An 18646-nucleotide genomic window follows, 5' to 3' on the forward strand; every position below is an offset into this window, starting at 1 on the left:
ACGTTATGCACTAAAATAGAGCATACTGAAGTTCATAGTTATAATGTGAAAGGTTTTGTATTAATATGATTAATTTGTCAGTTATTAATTGGAATTGGAGAAAACTCCTCTTCGTAGAAAGCGATTGAGCTTCTGTCCATAAACCTTCTCTATTCTATCCACCAGCTCCTGGTCGATTTTACTGCTCCCAAACCTCACTAAGAAATTTGAAAAAAAAAATGAGAGAAATCAGAAAAATAAATAAAACAGGCAATCCCCCCTTCCCCCCAAAAAAAAATAAAAATAAAAAAATAAAAAATTGAAAAAGCGTACCAGTGCTTTGCGTGTTTGCTTTAGGTTACTGATTTTGCTGTGGTGTCTTGGTTTATGTACAGTACAGACCAAAAGTTTGGACACACCTTCTCATTGAATTCAATTAGAAAGCGTGTCCAGACTTTTGGTCTGTACTGTATATTGTATAATGGTTAATAAATTAAATTTGAAAGCTACGTTTGATATTTATCCTTACAGGACTTTAATATAAGGTAGCTATGAAAGATAGTTTAAATCCCCAGGCTCCTTACCTTTGTGAAATGAAGAGTAAATGTTTCCAAAGCTCAGTTAAAGACTTACTGGTAAATTAATTTATTCCCATGTTATAGAGTGGGAACGGATTATATCAGGTGGTTAAAATATTTGGTTCCCCTCCTTTAACTTTGACAAATAATAATCAAATGTCAACAAATCCACAGGATTCGTTGTTGATGAAGAGAGGAATAAACATAGTTAAAGTCTTTCTGGAGAATTAATTTGTTCCAATGTTATGGAGGGGGAATTTGATGTAATTTGTCATGTTGGTGTTAAGTGGAGAACCCAAAAGCAGTAGGATAGAGACAAATGTGCAATAAAGAAGAGCTTAACAAAGAACTGAAAATATATACAAAGACTAGAGGAATACATATGGGAACCAAAATAAAAGGAGTAGAATAACAGAGGATCCAACAAAAAAACAATAAAACTGGTGAGTTATAAATATACAGAGGAAGAATGGAGATGGGCATTGGTTGCAGGTCATGACAATCAGATGATAGGCAAGAGCTGTGAATAGAAGCATGTTGACAGGCTGTCAGAAAGGAGAAAGATAAGGAAGATACAGGCACACTATGGGTGAAAGGAAAAAAAATCTAAACACTAACAATAAAACAGTAATTTAAAGAGAAGTTCAAACGCACAAAATTAAAGCAAGAAACTACCAAACACGTATGAATTATAATAATTTAAAAATGTTTACATTAATAACTGACATATTGAGTTTCTACTTTTGGTAATAGTCTTAAAATGAAATAACAGGCTTTTCATCATATGTTATTTATTTTGTCCAACTATCAAGGCAATGCATTTTTTAACAATAGGTAACACTAACATTCTTTAGGGAATAAGAATGAGCCATTACCTCCAGCCGTTCCTCACTGTCTTGGCTTCCTGCTGCTCTCACAGCTGTTTCTTGTCTTGCTTATATGTTTCCTCTTTTCATAGCATCCATCACAAATATGTCCAAAAGCCTACCTTTACAAATTTTGGTGAAGGCTACCGTAAAGAATAAAAAACAGGAAAAAAAAACACTTGGGTTGTTTGGAAAAATCCAGATTTATGAAATCTATCCAAACATGGGCTGTGGTAGAGTTTTTCAAATAGTGAGCAAGAGATTATGCTGTAATTAAAAAAAAAAAAATGTGCAAGGCAGTTTAAGCTGTAGATACAGCTAACATAAAATCATACAACTAAACACAGGTAGAATATGATGATAATTTAATTTCATATTAACATAATGATGAAAGTTGAAAACTAAATGCAATAAAATAATGTAAAAACACCAAAACATTCATTTAAAAATAACATTTTTATTTTCTGCAAAATAACGAAGGATGGACAATGTCCATTATCTCTTTTCAAGTTTAAATGTTTGTTTAGTTGCAGAGCATTTTGAACATAGCACAGTACTTGGCATTTTTTGTTCCACAAGGATCACAAACAAGTTAGTAACTCACTGCTCACTGACAGGAAGAAGAAAATAGATCTCGATAGTGGTACCATTAGCATGCCTGAGCAATTACAGTATGTGAATCAGTGTGTGTGTACACCCGTTTGTGTGCATCGCAGCTGATGCTCAGAGTCCCGCTGGGGGATGAAGTAGTTGCACACTAAGTGACCTCGTTTGCAGCTCTTTCAACTTACTCTTGCTTCACATCTACTTACTGGTGGGATGATCCCAGTACCACCTCCAAGCCCCTTTTATCCTGTTTTTTTTAAAGATCAAAAACACACAATTCTGCGCGTTGACAGTTTTCATGTTGATGAGAATGTTAAAATGGGGCATCATTTACCCAACCTTCTATAATTAGCTTTCCTTCAGAGCAGGCTATTGTTCACTCATAATTAGTGGCTTGTACCCTCTTTTTAAATGGATATTTCAGGGTTTTGTTTTTTTTTAAAGTTTAAATGAGTATCTTACCCATATTACATAGCAGTCAGATATAATTTTGAGAAACAGGAAGAAAATCTTTTACAAATTCATAACTTCTGCTCATAAGAACTTCTGACCAATAAAATCTCTCAAAAAGTAAGGAGCAACTTAAAATAGCGTGGACTGTGCCTTTTCAATGTAATCTCATTAGAAACACTATTTTATACATGGGCCCTAAAAAAGTTGTGAACGCTTTATAAAAGAGTGAACAAAGAGGCCCTGTTCACTCTTTGTACTGTCTAGACATAATAAAACTAGACTAACTTTAAATAACTAGAAACAAGAAAAAAACATAGTCAATTAAAATGACTAAGAAGGACTAAACTAGTCCTTTATCATTCTCTTTCCTTATTGAAGAAAGAGACAAAGGAACACAGAATAATAATGAGACTAGAATCAATAAATAAAACCCCAAAACAACTATAAACAACCCAAGATTAAAAAAAATTACATTACTTGTAATGAGCAAGATGGAGTTCCATTAATGTGTGTCACTTGTTTTTTTTTTTATCAATGGCAGTAGTAGCAAAAACTAAGAAAGTGTTTCGTCAAAATAGCTTGCCTTAGTTTTGTGTGCCATTTCATACTGGATAAAAAGGCTGAATGACAAACCAGGCCAAACTGGAGCTCTCACTATGATTGGCTGAATATGTTGCCTTGACAACGCTCCCACACTCTATCCCCTCCCGCTAACAGCTGGGTTGTTATACAAACAACTTGGAAGAAGTGGATCTGAAGTCACACATATTGAGCAACAGATTTGTGAAGCTGCGTTCACTGACTTGTACTTGTGGCAAAACTGGAACATGTTTAACAAAAATAGAAATAAATGAATTATTTGTGCACAGATAGCATCACAGAAACACCCAGGACAAACAACCATGCAAAACACACAGTTCTAAGGACTGTTTAGACTGTTAATTTACCTAACAATCATATTTTTGGACTGTGGAAGGAAGCTGGGGTCCCCAGAGAAAACACACGCACGCAGAAGAAGAATGTGCAAACTTCACACAGGCCAGTGTGGAGTTTGCACAAATGCAAATTAACACCTGGTTTTGATTGATGTTTCTGATCAGTGAAAGCTCTTAAACCTCACTGAAGCAAACAAACTGAACATGTGATTAGTAGATACAGTACATCCATGGACAAACACAAACAGGCCTTTGTCTCTAAAAGGTGTCTTGAAATCCTGTATTTTATGTAAACCCAAAAGTTTGAATGCAAAGGCTTTTCATAGCTAAGTGTAGAATCTCCTATCTCATGTCAGTAAATGGTCGAGTAGAACTAAATAAACAGGTCTCCAAGATAATGAAAATATTATTATGCTAAAATGGGAACAGGGAGATGAACAGCTCAAAGCATCCGTGTGTGGGAGAGGAATCAAATTGGGCCCTAGTGGAACACCTACGGTACATGTCTGCATAAGCAGGATGAACAGCAAACCAAACCACAACTGGAACATTTTATGATGAGTGTCTCAAATGTATAACCTTCTCTTATACAGCATGATACTGTATTAAAACGTGGTCTGTCTTAAACAAATGTGGAGGGAAGATTTTATGGGAAAACAGAAATTGCCAGTGAAAGAGCTCATTTTTCCAATATAGAGTTTAACATATTCATGGGAGGTGTGTTTTTTTTTTAATAGGTGTTTCTGAGATCAATATTGACCTTTAAAACATAGAAATATGTGATACGAGAACACAACACACCAGAAGTCTGGTGCACATTAGTGTACACCAGACAAAGCCCACACTAGAGAATATAGATAAAATAGTCATAGTCTGATTTGTAGGATATCAAAAAATAGGAGGCCATACATTGAGATGGTGCAGAAATACCAATGGCATTCTGTAAGAGAATTACAATTGCTTTGGTGCTTTGATGTTGAAAACCAATCAACAACTGAAGACTTAATTAAGATTCTGTCAAACTTTTTGAAAGCTGTTTAACACACATGCAGAAACACCATCTGGAGAGCAGGACAGTACTTTCGCTTTATTTACAATCAATTGCAACAGCGTGTTAATGTAGGTGCCCAGGACTGAAACAAAACCCACACCAGGAGGCTGGTTTTGAACTTAGTGCTGGAAGGGCGATCCGCTAGGGAGGGGCAACGTGGGAATAAGAGGAAGAACAGTGGAGCTGGGACCAGCCGGGGCAGCCGCGGGGGCTGGATCGCTGTAGGGGATCGCTTCGAACCAGAGGAAGGGATCCACGATCTGGAAGGAATCCTGAGTGGCAGTGTACCTAGTAGGGCAGAACACAAACGTAGGTGAGCTCAAAACTCAAAAGACTTCAGACAAGGACCTGATGCTCTGAGGGGCTGGAGTTACCACGTAGGCTAACGGCTCTTCTTATGCTCCACCTAATGACAGAAGATGACTCGCAGGTGTGCAGGAGGACCTCAGGGAGGCTCTACTCCCATCCTGCTCCCTGAGGACATTTAGTGAGGGAAGGACTGGACTTGCAGGTGATGACAGATTCCCAACAGATTCCACATGGTTGTTTCTTTATAATGTGAATACTGCTGTTCTGTGTTATCTAAAAGTTTAATTCCTCTGAAGAAAAACATGGGAAAGCTTCTGAAAGGACTGCAATTTTGTCTTGCTGTAGTTTTTTTTTTTTTTTTTGTCAAGGGCATTTCAAAAGCACCACATAACAGACAATAAACGTTATTACAGGTCAAATTGCAGAGTGTCACCTCAGCACATTTCTTACTAACTGAAGAAAAAACCCAGACCTGGCACAAATCATTTCTATGGACTGAAAAGAGGATTCACATGAATACAAATCAGACAAGAAACACATGTTTGATGAATTTGAACTAAATCTTCTTTCTACTTTGCATTGTCCAGTAAAACGTTTTTTATGAGTTCCAACTGTCGCAGTGTGGCCTCTCATTTTAAAGTCAGTGAAGTGCTCTCATCATTCTATAACCTGTAAGCATTAATTTTATTTTCAACAGGTTTGCTGACCCAGACTGTTAAATGCTGTGTTCACTCTCTTTTGTAATTTGCAGATGTTACAAATATATATATATATATGTCTCTATTTATGACTGACTGGGTCAGAAAACTTGTTGGAGATAGAAGGTGTGCTTATACCTTTTATGGCATAATGGCACAAATATCGACAGTTGTCTGTCTGACTCATGCGCTTTCACAGAGAGATCTTTACTGCCTCCCTTGGGCCTTTGCTTATTAGTGTTTTATTGAGGTCAGCTTGGGATTTTCAGTGTCACAAAGCTGGTTCACTTCTTACCTGGGTCTTTCACCATGGCAACATGTGATGGAAGCCCAACCTGATTAAAATTCAGGCTCCATTTTAAAGATCAAGAGTAAGGAAGCATGACCTCTCCTCCAATCGCTGCACCCAGGCCTCCCTTTTCTCCCTTTCCTCGAGTAACAGCTCCATGTCTTATTTTCAGCAGAAACTGTGAGATATTTGAGAACAGTCTACAGGATAGAATGGTTTCTTTAAAATTTGGTCCCTAAGTTGACAATTTAGAAACTAAAGTTGAATGAGTTTCTTGCTTAAAATTAGTTTGAGATCTCTTAAGTGCAGTCTTGAATGCAAGTTAAAATATATCTCAAGGAAAATAGGAATATCTTGAGCTTGCTTTATGGAACATTTGCTAGAAAAACTAAAAGACCGGAGGGCTTTGATCAGTAATCCAGCAGCTTGTGGCAAAATCTCAGAACTTTTTGAAGATGTTTTCTAAGTCTGAATAATTAATTTTAAAGCGATAAATTCTGTTTTATTTTCAGTCAGATTCAACTTCAGTGCTGCAAGTCAATCACAAAATAAGTAGTGTAACAGTTAATGTATAGAATTCTACTTGTCATTACTTCCAAGTTTGGGTTCATGTGTAATGGGTGAAACAGCACCCCCTTCTGGTGGTTGGCAGTGTTAAGTATAGTGGACACAGACATCTCGTCAGTTCATGAGAAATGGGCGCGAGGTAGGTTCACTGAGTTTAACGCTCTGGTAAAATGTTATGCTTGATGTTAACATGAAATGCTATCCCTCGTAAGGTGCTGTACCCGCTGTGATGAACCTGATTCCTGATCAGTCCATATTATGTTCCGTACAGGTACATATTGTTTTATTTCTTTGTATTTCTGTCTAATATTAATGTATTAAATACGGCTGTTGGCCAGTTCATGAGAAATGGGCGCAAGGTGCTGTACCCGCTGTGATGAACCTGATTCCTGATCAGTCCGTATTCTGTTCAACATTTCATCTCATCCTGTCTCCTGGCCCTTATTCACACAACTGAATGAAAGAACTGATTTGAACTGAGCTAGTAACCGATCACGATTACCGAGGTTATAGTAGCAGGTTTTAAGTTATGGTTGAAAAGACTGGCATCAAGTCAGATACCTTATGCTAACATTTGTCTCTTTGCACAAATGCAAAAGTTTTACCAAACTAAACAAATCAGTTTCTCTTCAAAGCTCAGAGGAATTGCCTGTGGCACCATTTACTTCAAGTACAGAATACAGAACTGCGCAAAAAGAAGCAACAGCTACAACAACAAACACTGAGACAGCCAGCTATTTGTAGGAGAAATCTGTTATTTTTTGAGCAATCCTCACAATGGGTCATACCAGTACGCATTTGATCTCGTTTTTGGGAACTGAGAATGTTTTACTGAAATAAAAAGATATAAAACACTTTGATTTAAAAACATTCATTTGGGTCATTTTGTATGATATCACATGCCAATACAGCCTTAGAAGTAAGAGAATGATGTTCAATCATGTGTCAACTGGAGCACACCAATGTTAAAGATGAGCAAGTCTGGCTGCCGTATTCAGAAAGTCGATGCTTTAGTAGCCTCAGATCAATCTCTGATGCGAGGTTCACTATCTGGAGCTTCTTTTTTTCTGCACAGACCAAAGGTAGTGGTAGATAAAAAAAAAATCTGTATGTATTACTCTGAAAGGCATATGCTGACCAATATTAGTGGAGCTGTGAGAAAAATATAGTATAAACATAATATTAATGACACATCAGCAAAGCCACATGAACCTAGTAAAAGAAGCAGCATGAAAAAAACTTTACTCCTTTAATGTGTTGTATTCATTAGAAAGCTTAAGATATATTTTGCTACTCCTTTCTACATAAAGATGGGATATAATGACTTAGTGAGATCTGAGAGGGGTCTATCAAAGTGTCAGATTGAGAGATCATTTTCATTCTGCTCTGCTGTTCACCTCAACTCTGTGGACTGCCTCAAAATTAATTTTAGGATTTTCACAATCCACAACGTCACTGCTTCTGTCGGCATCGGTGGATGGATATATAGTGCTTACCGAACACTACACCCAGTGAGCTTGCGTTCACATTTCTGTATGATAAATTAACAGTTAGACCACATTACTACCCATTGCATCCACAGTTCATTAAAAAATGAATTGATGTAGCTCTTCATGGCAACAAGTCAGTTAATTTTACTTGTCCCAGAAATTAGGTAGAAACTTGGAGGAGATTGAGGCTTTTCATATTTGACTCTAAAACTTTGAAATACCACACATGCATTTCCATTCCTGTTTTTGATTCTCTTTTAAAGACACATATTTCTGTTCTGTTTTGAGATATGTTTTATGTCTTTTTATTATATTGTTTTATTATTCCATTTTTATGGCTCACTATTTGTCAAATGTGTGTTATGAATAAATTTGCCCTGGACATGAATGGCTTGGAAAACTACTGAAAAAATGTTCAGTCTAATGTCGTTAGACTGAACCGAGATTTTCCAAATTTGCTGCAATTCAGAATCATCAGTCCTGGAGACTGGGGTGATCTTCATCCAGTGTTAGGGGAGATTTATTTACGACACACACAGACAAAAAAAAAAAATCAAACAGCACATTTGTTTATCTAAGACGATGTGCGGCATTTGCTCCAGAGGAACAACTGAGGACAACTCTCAAAATTTTCTTTGCTTTATTTTGACAACATCCTGTTAACAAATAATGACAATTTAACATGCACAAAAACAATATTTGTCTCTGCCATTTACAGTCTTTTAGCAAAACATCTTACCAAGAATTGCTCTGCAGGAAGGTCTCCCACTGGGGTAAAACCAAAGCTTGCAGAACAATCCCCTTTGTTCATTTCCGCCAGTATTAACAACATACAGTGCATGTTAAACTTTGACAACGCCTCACAACAGATAAAGAAATATAAAAGTTCAGTTGTCTAAACAAGAAACTTCTTATTAAATTCTAACTTATATTTTGTCATAAAACAAACACTTTGTCTACAACTGACCACTCACACAAATCAACAGTATAAGCCAAAGCACATTTGCCTAAAAGTAAATCATTTTAGTCCACAAACATCAACAAGCTTAGGAAAAGCAAGAAAAACAAAACACTAGAATAATTAAATAATTTTATCTTGTTAATACTATCAGTAACAGATTGGTATGACAAATAAGAGCATTCTGGTGGTTCAGTTGGAATGTTAAGGTTTTATTTTTTTTTTGGTTTGTGAGGACACAAAAGGATGTAGACAAGTGGAATAAGCCTTTTCTGTGCTCTTTGCACATTGAAACTTACTTCAATCTATTGACAAATCAGCTTTAGTACTGGCCTACAGCTGAGGATGCTACTGTTAGTCACACCTTATATGTCTTAACTTGCAAACTGGATTATCAGTTGATAACTCTTGCAACTCTTCCCATCCTGAGACATTGGATCTTTTACTTGTGCATGTGATCATGGTGACGGTGGTGGTGGCGTCTTCAGAGAGTTGGTAGATCCGCCTTGGCTTCCACTCACTGTCGCTCCCTGTCCGACCCACTAGAGCGCAAGAAAGAAAAAAATATATATTTTGACAGCTGTGAATCAGAAACATCAGAAAGTTTTGAAAAGACAGAACTAATATGCAGTCAGACCACTTGCTTATGTAAACAAAAAAAAAATAAAAAGAAGATTCCTAATTAATTTCATTTAATTAATGATGATAAATTACTAGGGCTGCACAGTGGCACAGTTGGTAGAGCTGTTGCCTTGCAGCAAGAAGGTCCTGGGTTCGAATCCCGGCCCGGGGTCTTTCTGCATGACTATCAGGTTAATTGGGCTCTCTAAATTCTCACTAGGTGTGAGTGTGTGTGAATGTTTGTTTGTCCTGTCTGTTTTCTGTGTTGCCCTGCGACAGACTGGCGACCTGTCCAGGGTGAACCCCGCCTCTCGCCCGGAACGTTAGCTGGGGATAGACACCAGCAACACTCCTGACCCCATTAGGGACAAAGGGTGATTAGAAAATGGATGGATGGATGGATGGATAATAAATTACACATTTGCATAAATAAAGAGCTGGCCCATTGGATAAGCAAATTAAATGTCTGTTTGGTACAGAACAGACCAGTAGGGGGCCCTGTAGTGAGCTTGACTTCTAAGGTGACTTTCAATTAAATAAATAAAAAATAATAATTCAACAGGTGCTTCATTTAAGTAGTTTTCTGCTTTTTCTGTTTTTTGCTGATATTTTGATTGTTTATCTTTGGAGATCGACTCCATGTCTTTAGGGGTGGAAGACCTCTTTGCCATTATTCTAATCTTTAGCTCCTTTCCAAGATTCTCTATCAAGTTCAACTGGACTCTGTCTGGCCCAGTAATATTGCTTGCAGTCAATAAAGTCAGTAAAATCCTAGGGGTTTACCTGCTTTATACACTGTCTCTTAAGGCTGTAATGTGAGAAATTGTAAAGTGGTTCAAAGGGTGAAATATGTTTTAAGTCTTGGTTGTTTCCCAGCGGCTCTTATAAATGGGATTGAGTATTGCAGTTCTTCTGTGTCTGATGTTGAGAATCCAAGACTTGATATAGGATTTCATATCCGTCTATTGACCATAACCACTTATCCTTCCATCACAGGGCAACACAGAGGCACAAAAGACAAACAACCATGCACAAACACACTCACTCCAAAGGTCAATTTAGAGAAAACATTTAACCTAACAGTTATGCTTTTGGACTGTGGGAGGAAGGCAGAGTATGCAGAGAACACACACATGCACAGGGAGAACATGCAAAAGCCATGCAGAAAGATCTGAAACTCTAGACTTTCTTGCTGGACGGCAACAATGCAACCAGCTGTGCCACTATGCAGCCCAGTCCCAGATTTACAATCACATTTTATTTTGGTCTGGTTGTTTGGTTCCAACTTTGAAAATCCAGATTTTAAAAATTAGATATCCAGGCTCAACTGTTGCAGTGAGTTTATGATTTAAAAAGTTAGGTTTGGTCTGATTTGTGAACTTTAAGTTCATTTAAAATAATTGTATGCATGCACCTGGTAAATTTTGTAAATACATTAATTGGAGAATAATAAATATGGAGAGGCTCTCTGCTAACACTTAGAGGTTGTGTGATATACTTGTGAAAATCAAGATTTTATTCTATTATACATTTTGGATATAAAAAACAAACTCTTGGGATTTAAAACAAGGGCTCTATGGTGGGAAAACATCTGTCAATACCTTTGTACATCATTGGGTTGTGAACAGTTGTGGCATGTACACCTGACTGAATGAGGTACTAATTAGGGGTGCATCAGAGTTTTGAAGACTCTTGACTCTCAGTGGTGCTCCTAAACACCACAATACATTTTTGGCACTACAGATATGCAAGTGTGGCGATAAAATATTTCCATATTCTTGTACAAATGGGACACAGAGAGTAGAAGTCCCATTTCCAAGGAAAGCAATGCCTAATGAAGCCTGCACATCACCATCATCTTTATGATTTGTGCAACTATTTGAATGATTACTACAATTTACATATTAAATAAATTGTGTTTTCAATTATAAATGCTAATATAACTATTTTATTCATGCAAAGGGAATTATCACCCAACTCTGAAACTCTTTTAACTCATTTAAATTAATCTTCTGGTTTCTGTCTCTGGTTTTATGAATATCATTTCCAGGCACAAGCATTTTCTCAGAGAATAAACCCAAGTTTTTTAGTTGCATTCTCATTAGCAAATGGCAGAGACCACAAACAAGTAGCATTCAGAGCTTCTTTCACTTCACACAGAGGTATTACAAAGGTTTGCTGTGGTTTTATTTTAGTGTCTCTTAAATCTATAGTCTATCGTTAGAAGAAGAATTTCTTCAGTATTACTTGACTACTTTAACATCATTGTCTATTGACCCTATAGGGTATAACACATTTCACAAAAAAATGTGGAGGTTGATCTGGTCACATTTGATCTGAATTTAACCTGCCCAGGAAAAGGCAGGATGCCCCAATGATGGATTCCAACCTGAGCCAGCCCCCTGAGACCACAAAGGCAGAGACTGAACCTCAAAGTTGGTTTGTGAACCCACCTACCTCTCTTTGAGCAGGCACTCCCTGAAGTAAATCTCTTTTGAGATTCAGTCACTCATTCATGTGACAAAGAGAAGGAAACAGCTTCTTGGCTTCCCATATATTCTTTACTTTTCACCCAGTGCCATCAGAACTGGTTGGAATTACACAGGGGAACTCTACTGTTTTTTGGTGGATGAGTGCATGTGTTTATAGCAGTGGCTGAAAAGATCAAGCTGATGAATTATTAATGCCCCCAGTGAGAAGTTCAAAGTATCTGTCAATGTCTAACATAGGTGTATGCGAGTGTAAATTTGTAGGTGTGTGTGTGTATATATATATATATATATATATATATATATATATATATATATATATATATATATATATATATATATATATATATATATATATATATATATAGAGTGTACCGAATAAAACCCAGTGCAAACTAATTTATTGAGAAGTCACCTAATTTGCAAAAAGCCCTCACCTGAATTAGGCAGAAAAGAAATGCTGCCCATCACCCTGAACACACCATCCCCACCTTTGGAAGAGGCATTTTCATTAGGAACAGGGAAGGTTGTCAAAGGTGATGGAGAGGTTGATACAGGACAATCTTAAAAGAGAACCTCTGAGAACCTTCAATGACTTAAACATGAGGAAGAGATTCACCACCATACAACTGAGAAATTTGATAACTGATGTTCATTAAGTCTGACTGAGATTAGGTAATTTTCCATGAAAGGATGAGAAAAAGATTCATTGTCTAATTGTGCAAAGCTGGTAATGGTACCGCAGCAGAAAGTACAGTGAAATGCGGTAGTGTTAAATATTTAGGGAACTGCTTTCAGTTGCATGCTACATTTTTCATACTGTTTTGAAAAAAAAAAAAAAGTAAACTATTAATCCCTCTTACCTCCTGCTTTCTCACACCATTGTGCACTAAAATGCATTGAAGCTTATGGCAGTAATGTGCCAAAATTTGAACATGTTTATAGTGTGAATACTTTTGTGAGGAGTTATATCTATGTGTCGAAGAGAAAAAGAGCTTTTCTGCACTCAAAGCTTGTGGAAATATTAGGGTCGTTATCCCTTCACTATCTCTGAAAATCTGTGGGTAATCTGAGTGAAGGCTAAACCCTCATCTTGTATGATGCAACTCTCACAAAAACACTGATGTGCTAATTAGGGAAAGTGGGTGGAAATTTGGTGGAAGAAGAATTACAATAATGTTGTTTGACAGTGGGGTGTAAAAAGCAATTGCACGGCCTACCTGATCTTATGCAAAGCAGACAAATCAACTCTTTTTGTAAAAAGATTTAACCGGAGGTGGATCGAGCTGAATCCTTACAATCGCAAACTGTATATAAAAGTTGATTTCATCGCTTTTCTGCTATGCAAGGCCCTTAATACAAGGGTGTCCAAGTGCAGCCTAGGCACTACTTTCCAAAAACTGTCAAAATTCAACAATGAATTTACCAAATTACCAAGAAAAACTGTGAATGTTGGTCTTTGGTGCTATAGCATGACATATTTTCAGCTAATAGATCAAAAAGTAATATAACTTTCAACTTTTTGTTCTTGCACAAATAGGATTTGAAATAGTAATGTTAAAATGATTCTTAAGTAAATATTTTAAATATTGTAAGTGCACACAGTAACTATGAATGCTCCAACTGGATGAAGCTGTCAGGGCCTGCATTTTTTCTAAGGCACGCTTCATTTTGCAGCAGCTAGATCAGTCATGTAGATGGTGGAATAATGGGAACAGATTATGCTCATTACAACTGGTCTTGTTTCTGAGGAAAATGCCGTGATTGTTGCAAATAAAATCTGAATGTTCGTTAGGGGCTGAATAACGTTCCAGGAGTCCCTCACGTTTCTTATAATGAGCATTACTGGACCTGCTGTGGATGAATAAAAAACTAATGATGTCTGGAGAGGGTTTGTTTCAACAAACTTTGTGAAGACAAGACAAAATAGCCCATAAATTGACGAAATAACAAAGTACTTTGCATTACAGCAAGCACAGCAAGTGGAACATAACAGGGAAGCTTGAATCAATCTGAGCTTACGTTTTAATTTCTTTAGTGAGAAGAATTTTTTTTTTTTTAAATGCCGGTTGAGGGAAATGATCTCATTCACTGGGACAGATATACATTTTGGGAGGTTCTGATGGAATACAAACATATTAAGCTTTTGACAACACAACATGAATTTACATGAATCAGTGCAGGATCTGTTTTAGCATGCCCTGTTTTTTTAATGAGTGTGGGCTGGGAAGTCAGGAATAGAAACAGCTCTGTCAATGCAGCCATCTCGCTCCCACTGTCTCTGAAAACAGAGCATCAGTTGTAGAAATCACAGCAAAAAAAGCCAAGTATACGTGAGGGTTATGCAGTATTCCTGTTACATAATTGTTTTTGTTCTATTGGAAAAGACATACAGTAAACATGGGATTATAGGTGCATTAGTTTGGACGTTATCCATCAAAGTAACTTCTGTAATGAAGCACATCTGTTATTTACTCTATAGGCTCAATGTTAATGAATAGTATTGAGCCTATGTAAATGTAGTCATTAACATAGACTAATTTCAATGACAATTATGTTAATTTTATTTAAGTCTTGGTTTCATAACGTTTCACTTGCAATGACTTCCGGTTGTATCAATCTGTGATAAAAATTATTTTCCTTAAGAAACTGAATTTATTTATTTTTTTAAGGTTTTTTGTTGGCTATAGTGGCCTTTAACTGAAAGCAGCCCGACAGGAAAGAGGGCCACGAGAGAGGGGGAAGACATGCGGCAAATGTCGCCAGGCCAGGAATCGAACCTGCGACCACCGCCAAGAGGACCAAGACCTCGACAAACAGGCCGTGCCCCTCCCTTCGCCACCACAGCACCCCCTAAGAGACTGAATTAATCAAGGAAAAGTCCTCTTTAGCGTAAAACTTTAACTGCTAACTGTTAGAAAGTAAATCTGGTAGGGTCAGGATTAAACATGTTGATTATGATTAATGAATTACATCGATTTTAACACGTTAGAAATTTTAGTGCAATTAATCGTATGTACACACTTGAATACAAAGGTTCCAGCCAGAGTTTTTGGTATACCTATATATCTGACTCAAGCGACATTTGCTCACAAAAGCACTGGATGACAAAGCTGCTTCTTTTTGTTCGTTTGTGCATTTAAAAAAACAATCTGATAGAGGTCTGATAAGTGCTTTTGAATCAAGTTGCTGTCTACCTTGACTATATACAGTTTTCTGCTAAAGTGTGAATAATTGTGATTAATTAATTACAGACACTGCAATTGCATCAAGTAAATTTTTTTTATTGAATTGCTCCTCTGATGTTCATTGATTAAAGCCTAAAATTAGTGTTCCTTATTAAGCTAACGATTACAAATGTCCTTTTACGTGACTGCCGAAGAAAAACCAATGAGATTTGAAGACTACTGGCTCTGCTAACAACAGAGAGGTTATAAAATGTATTCTCACAAGCTAAAGTCATGACTAAAACAAAATTTTAAAAAAGTTTCAAAATAAGTGTGGAGTATAACAAGTATTCCATAGTGGGAATGTGTGAGGGAGAATATCTACCTTGTGCACAGCTAGATCTGACACCGTAAAGTTTTAATTACTCACTGAGGATTTTGTGACGTCAAGCAACATGTAGTGGATAAGAAAATGTCTTGGAAAGCAAGATGCAGTTGACAGGGAACAAGAGCAAGTTTCTGTTCTCAGCAAGACATTTCAGATGATAGGTGGGGTACGATTCAGCATTCTTTGTTTTTTCTGAGAAGGAGAAAGCAGCTGAAAAGTACTGAAAGTATAGATAATTAACACTCCTCAGACAAAAGCAATTCAAAACATTTCAGTCTTGTTAAGCTTGTTTGGCATTTTAAAACCCCTACAAGTTTACAAAATTTAGTGCTACCCATTTTTAGCAGCTACTGTATTTTTCAGTTGTGTTACAGGCAAACATTAACCAAGCGATTGGTGATAAGTAAATTAATTGAGCATGTATTTCATGTATCAGGGGGCCTTGACAACATTGTGCAGATAGGGAATAGGTCCCTCTACGTCAGCGTTTATAGAAGAAAAAAAAATTAAGCCTTTTTTAACTTTCTTTCTACAGTAACAGCATAATCTCTTACTTTTATAATGAGAAAATTCCAACTATCCTTGCTACTGATTAGCATGCTATTACAAAAAAACATTTAAGTAATTTTTTTTAAATAAAAAAATCCTGTCATTTTATTATTGCCTTCAAAACGCAATATATAATTTTGTTACATTAACATCAATTTAGAACATTTGAAGATATGCTTGGCCGCAAAGCCTCAGAAGGCCCTACCTCAATGAGAGGGTGCCAGTGTGCGATGGGTTTTCTGGGGTACGTTAGCATCTCATTCCAGTGGTCTCGACCCAGGCTTTCGGCTTCGTTACCAACCCTGCATACTCCAATTACTTCATTGTGCCCAACTCTGTGGGATAGTATCATAAAAAAAAATACACACACATGATGAGCTTTTCTGGGTTCTTTCTTTTTAGTAAATGCGCCTGAAAGGGAGCTCTAAACATACAGACCTATCATAATCCATGACTGCAATGAGCAGGCTGATTTGGTCGATATTCTCTGGAGGAACATCAAACACAATGGCTTCATTGTACACTGGGTTCAGTGTGTTACGCTTGGTTGAAGTCTTTCTTTTCTTTAGCCTCCTTCCGTCACACATCAAGGACACTTTCACATATGGATCTAGAAAGAAATGACATAACAAATAAAGCTACACTGTTATTTACAGGGCAATAATTGGCATCTTTTATATTAAAAAGCATACTGACTATTAGGCTACTGCTAATATACACCCTGGTATTCACCCACAAAAAGCTGAAATCTGCAAACCATCATAACCCACATAATATTTTAATGGCTCAAGCACCATATGTAGCTTAATATGCATTTATATACATAATGGAAACTGTCTTGGCGCAACTGCAGAATGTAACATTCAGGGTCTTCCTTATCTCGCCTCATGAGGGTTCAGCCAATCAGAGCCAATGGAAACTAAAGAATAAGTTTTACTCTTTGTTTCTTTATTATATATACAGTACAGACCAAAAGTTTGGACACACTTTCTAATTGAATTCAATTAGAAGGCGTGTCCAAACTTTTGGTCTGTACTGTATATTTTTAAATACTTTAAATCATCTCAAAGGAAACACTGAACTGTTGATCAGCTCTCACCTGAGGCTCCAGTGATGTCCATGGCTTTTAGATTTCTGGCTTTGATTATGGTGATGGTAAGTCTGCCAGCCGTGGGCAGATAGCACAGCGAGAACATCAGCTCTCCAAGATCCACGTTGTCCTACAACGAAACATATGAGAAGCTTTTACTAGCATGTGTCTCCTCTCTTACAGAAACCACATTCCTATATAAAAACTGAAATCACTTTAGAAAGTTACTGCAGATAAATATAGTACTTGAAACCTTGATGCTATAATATACAAACTCTGACAGACAGAAATAAGATCCTTTGAATATATAACATGAAAACTTGTCCAGACCTATATCTTGTTATAGATCAGGATGGGAATGTGGGAATGAATGTTTGGTGATTAAATTAATTTGACGTTCAGGAGGATTTAAAAGTACAGCAAATTCCAAACATGATGAGGTGATAACACATGTCTTCACCTCAGGCAAGGATCACACCTAACACAACTGAAAATATTGGAGACCTTTCATAATGATATCTGCCTTATGTCACATGTCTCCTCTTATTTTTCTCAAGAGGAGCCATGATGAAAGGATGATGAATCATCCTTTCATCATTCTAGGATCCACTGCAGCTGTTGGAACTCTAATTTAGCCTGTGCTCAAACTTGTTGACTCCTACCTCACATTTTACCTTCTCCTGTTTTCATACATTCACAACGAATTTACATTCGCACACACGCCAGGCTCCCTTTTCCCAATTAGCACTTCTGAAAATAACGTGTGATGGTGTGAAGGTGAGCTGTGCATTCATGAGGCACAAGTACTGACAAGCTCTAGTTTTACACTTTCATAAACATATTGGGCTCCAAAAGAGCTGCTTATGAAGACATTTTCTGAAAGAAAAAAAAAACAGGTTTTGTTACTACCTTTAATATTTACATTGAAGAAAAGGTTTCATCATATTTATGCAATGCCATATGAGTCCCTGCTGAATAAACCTATAAATAGTAAAAATGTTAGCACAGACAACTTCTGAATAGCATATTGTGACATTCTGAACTATCTTTCTCACAGTGACAATTGTCATTCAACTAGACATGTTAAAACATGATGAAGCACAGTGGTTGAGATTAATTTTGGTGATTGTATTTATGTCATCTTAGAACCTGAATAAACACCTCAAAACCTCCTACACATTGAAATAAGGTGTTGAAAATTAGCCAGGATTATCTTTGTTGGGTCTTGGAAAGTTGAAAGTGTTCTCCACCTGTTTTGTCATGCCCAACATTTCTGTTATGAAATTGCTATGGTCATTATTGATCCTCATTATTGTGATCAGAGTTATTACTTAGGCAACTATTCTTGGTCTTAGGTGGTGTCATAGTAAGACTGCACATGCTCATAACAATGCAGTTCATAATTATATTAAAATAGTCACAATAGACTTGTGTGAAGATGGAATTTTGTTACATACTTTAAAACAAAATCATTGATCTTGAAGCCCATCCTGCATTTCCACTTCCTGTGCTAGAGAGCCCAACAATGAAGTTGTTTTCATGCATCCTTCCAATATCATCCCG

At 36.9% G+C, this 18646-nt stretch overlaps 1 protein-coding gene across 1 annotated transcript in view; it reads right to left on the reverse strand.

Moving 5' to 3' along the window:
• Nucleotides 1–8428: 8428 nt before the first annotated feature.
• syt9b (synaptotagmin IXb) overlaps nucleotides 8429–18646 on the reverse strand; it is a 35876-nt gene continuing 25658 nt past the window's right edge. The window contains exons 5-8 of the mRNA XM_044125057.1: nucleotides 17093–17213; nucleotides 16432–16603; nucleotides 16199–16328; nucleotides 8429–9321 (exon numbers count right to left, since the gene is read on the reverse strand). Of these exons, the coding sequence (XP_043980992.1) occupies nucleotides 9238–9321; nucleotides 16199–16328; nucleotides 16432–16603; nucleotides 17093–17213 (507 nt within the window). The 3' untranslated portion in view covers nucleotides 8429–9237. The remainder of the gene's footprint in view (nucleotides 9322–16198; nucleotides 16329–16431; nucleotides 16604–17092; nucleotides 17214–18646) is intronic.

Source organism: Gambusia affinis, linkage group LG08 (genome assembly GCF_019740435.1).
Source record: "Gambusia affinis linkage group LG08, SWU_Gaff_1.0, whole genome shotgun sequence".
NCBI lineage: Eukaryota > Metazoa > Chordata > Actinopteri > Cyprinodontiformes > Poeciliidae > Gambusia > Gambusia affinis.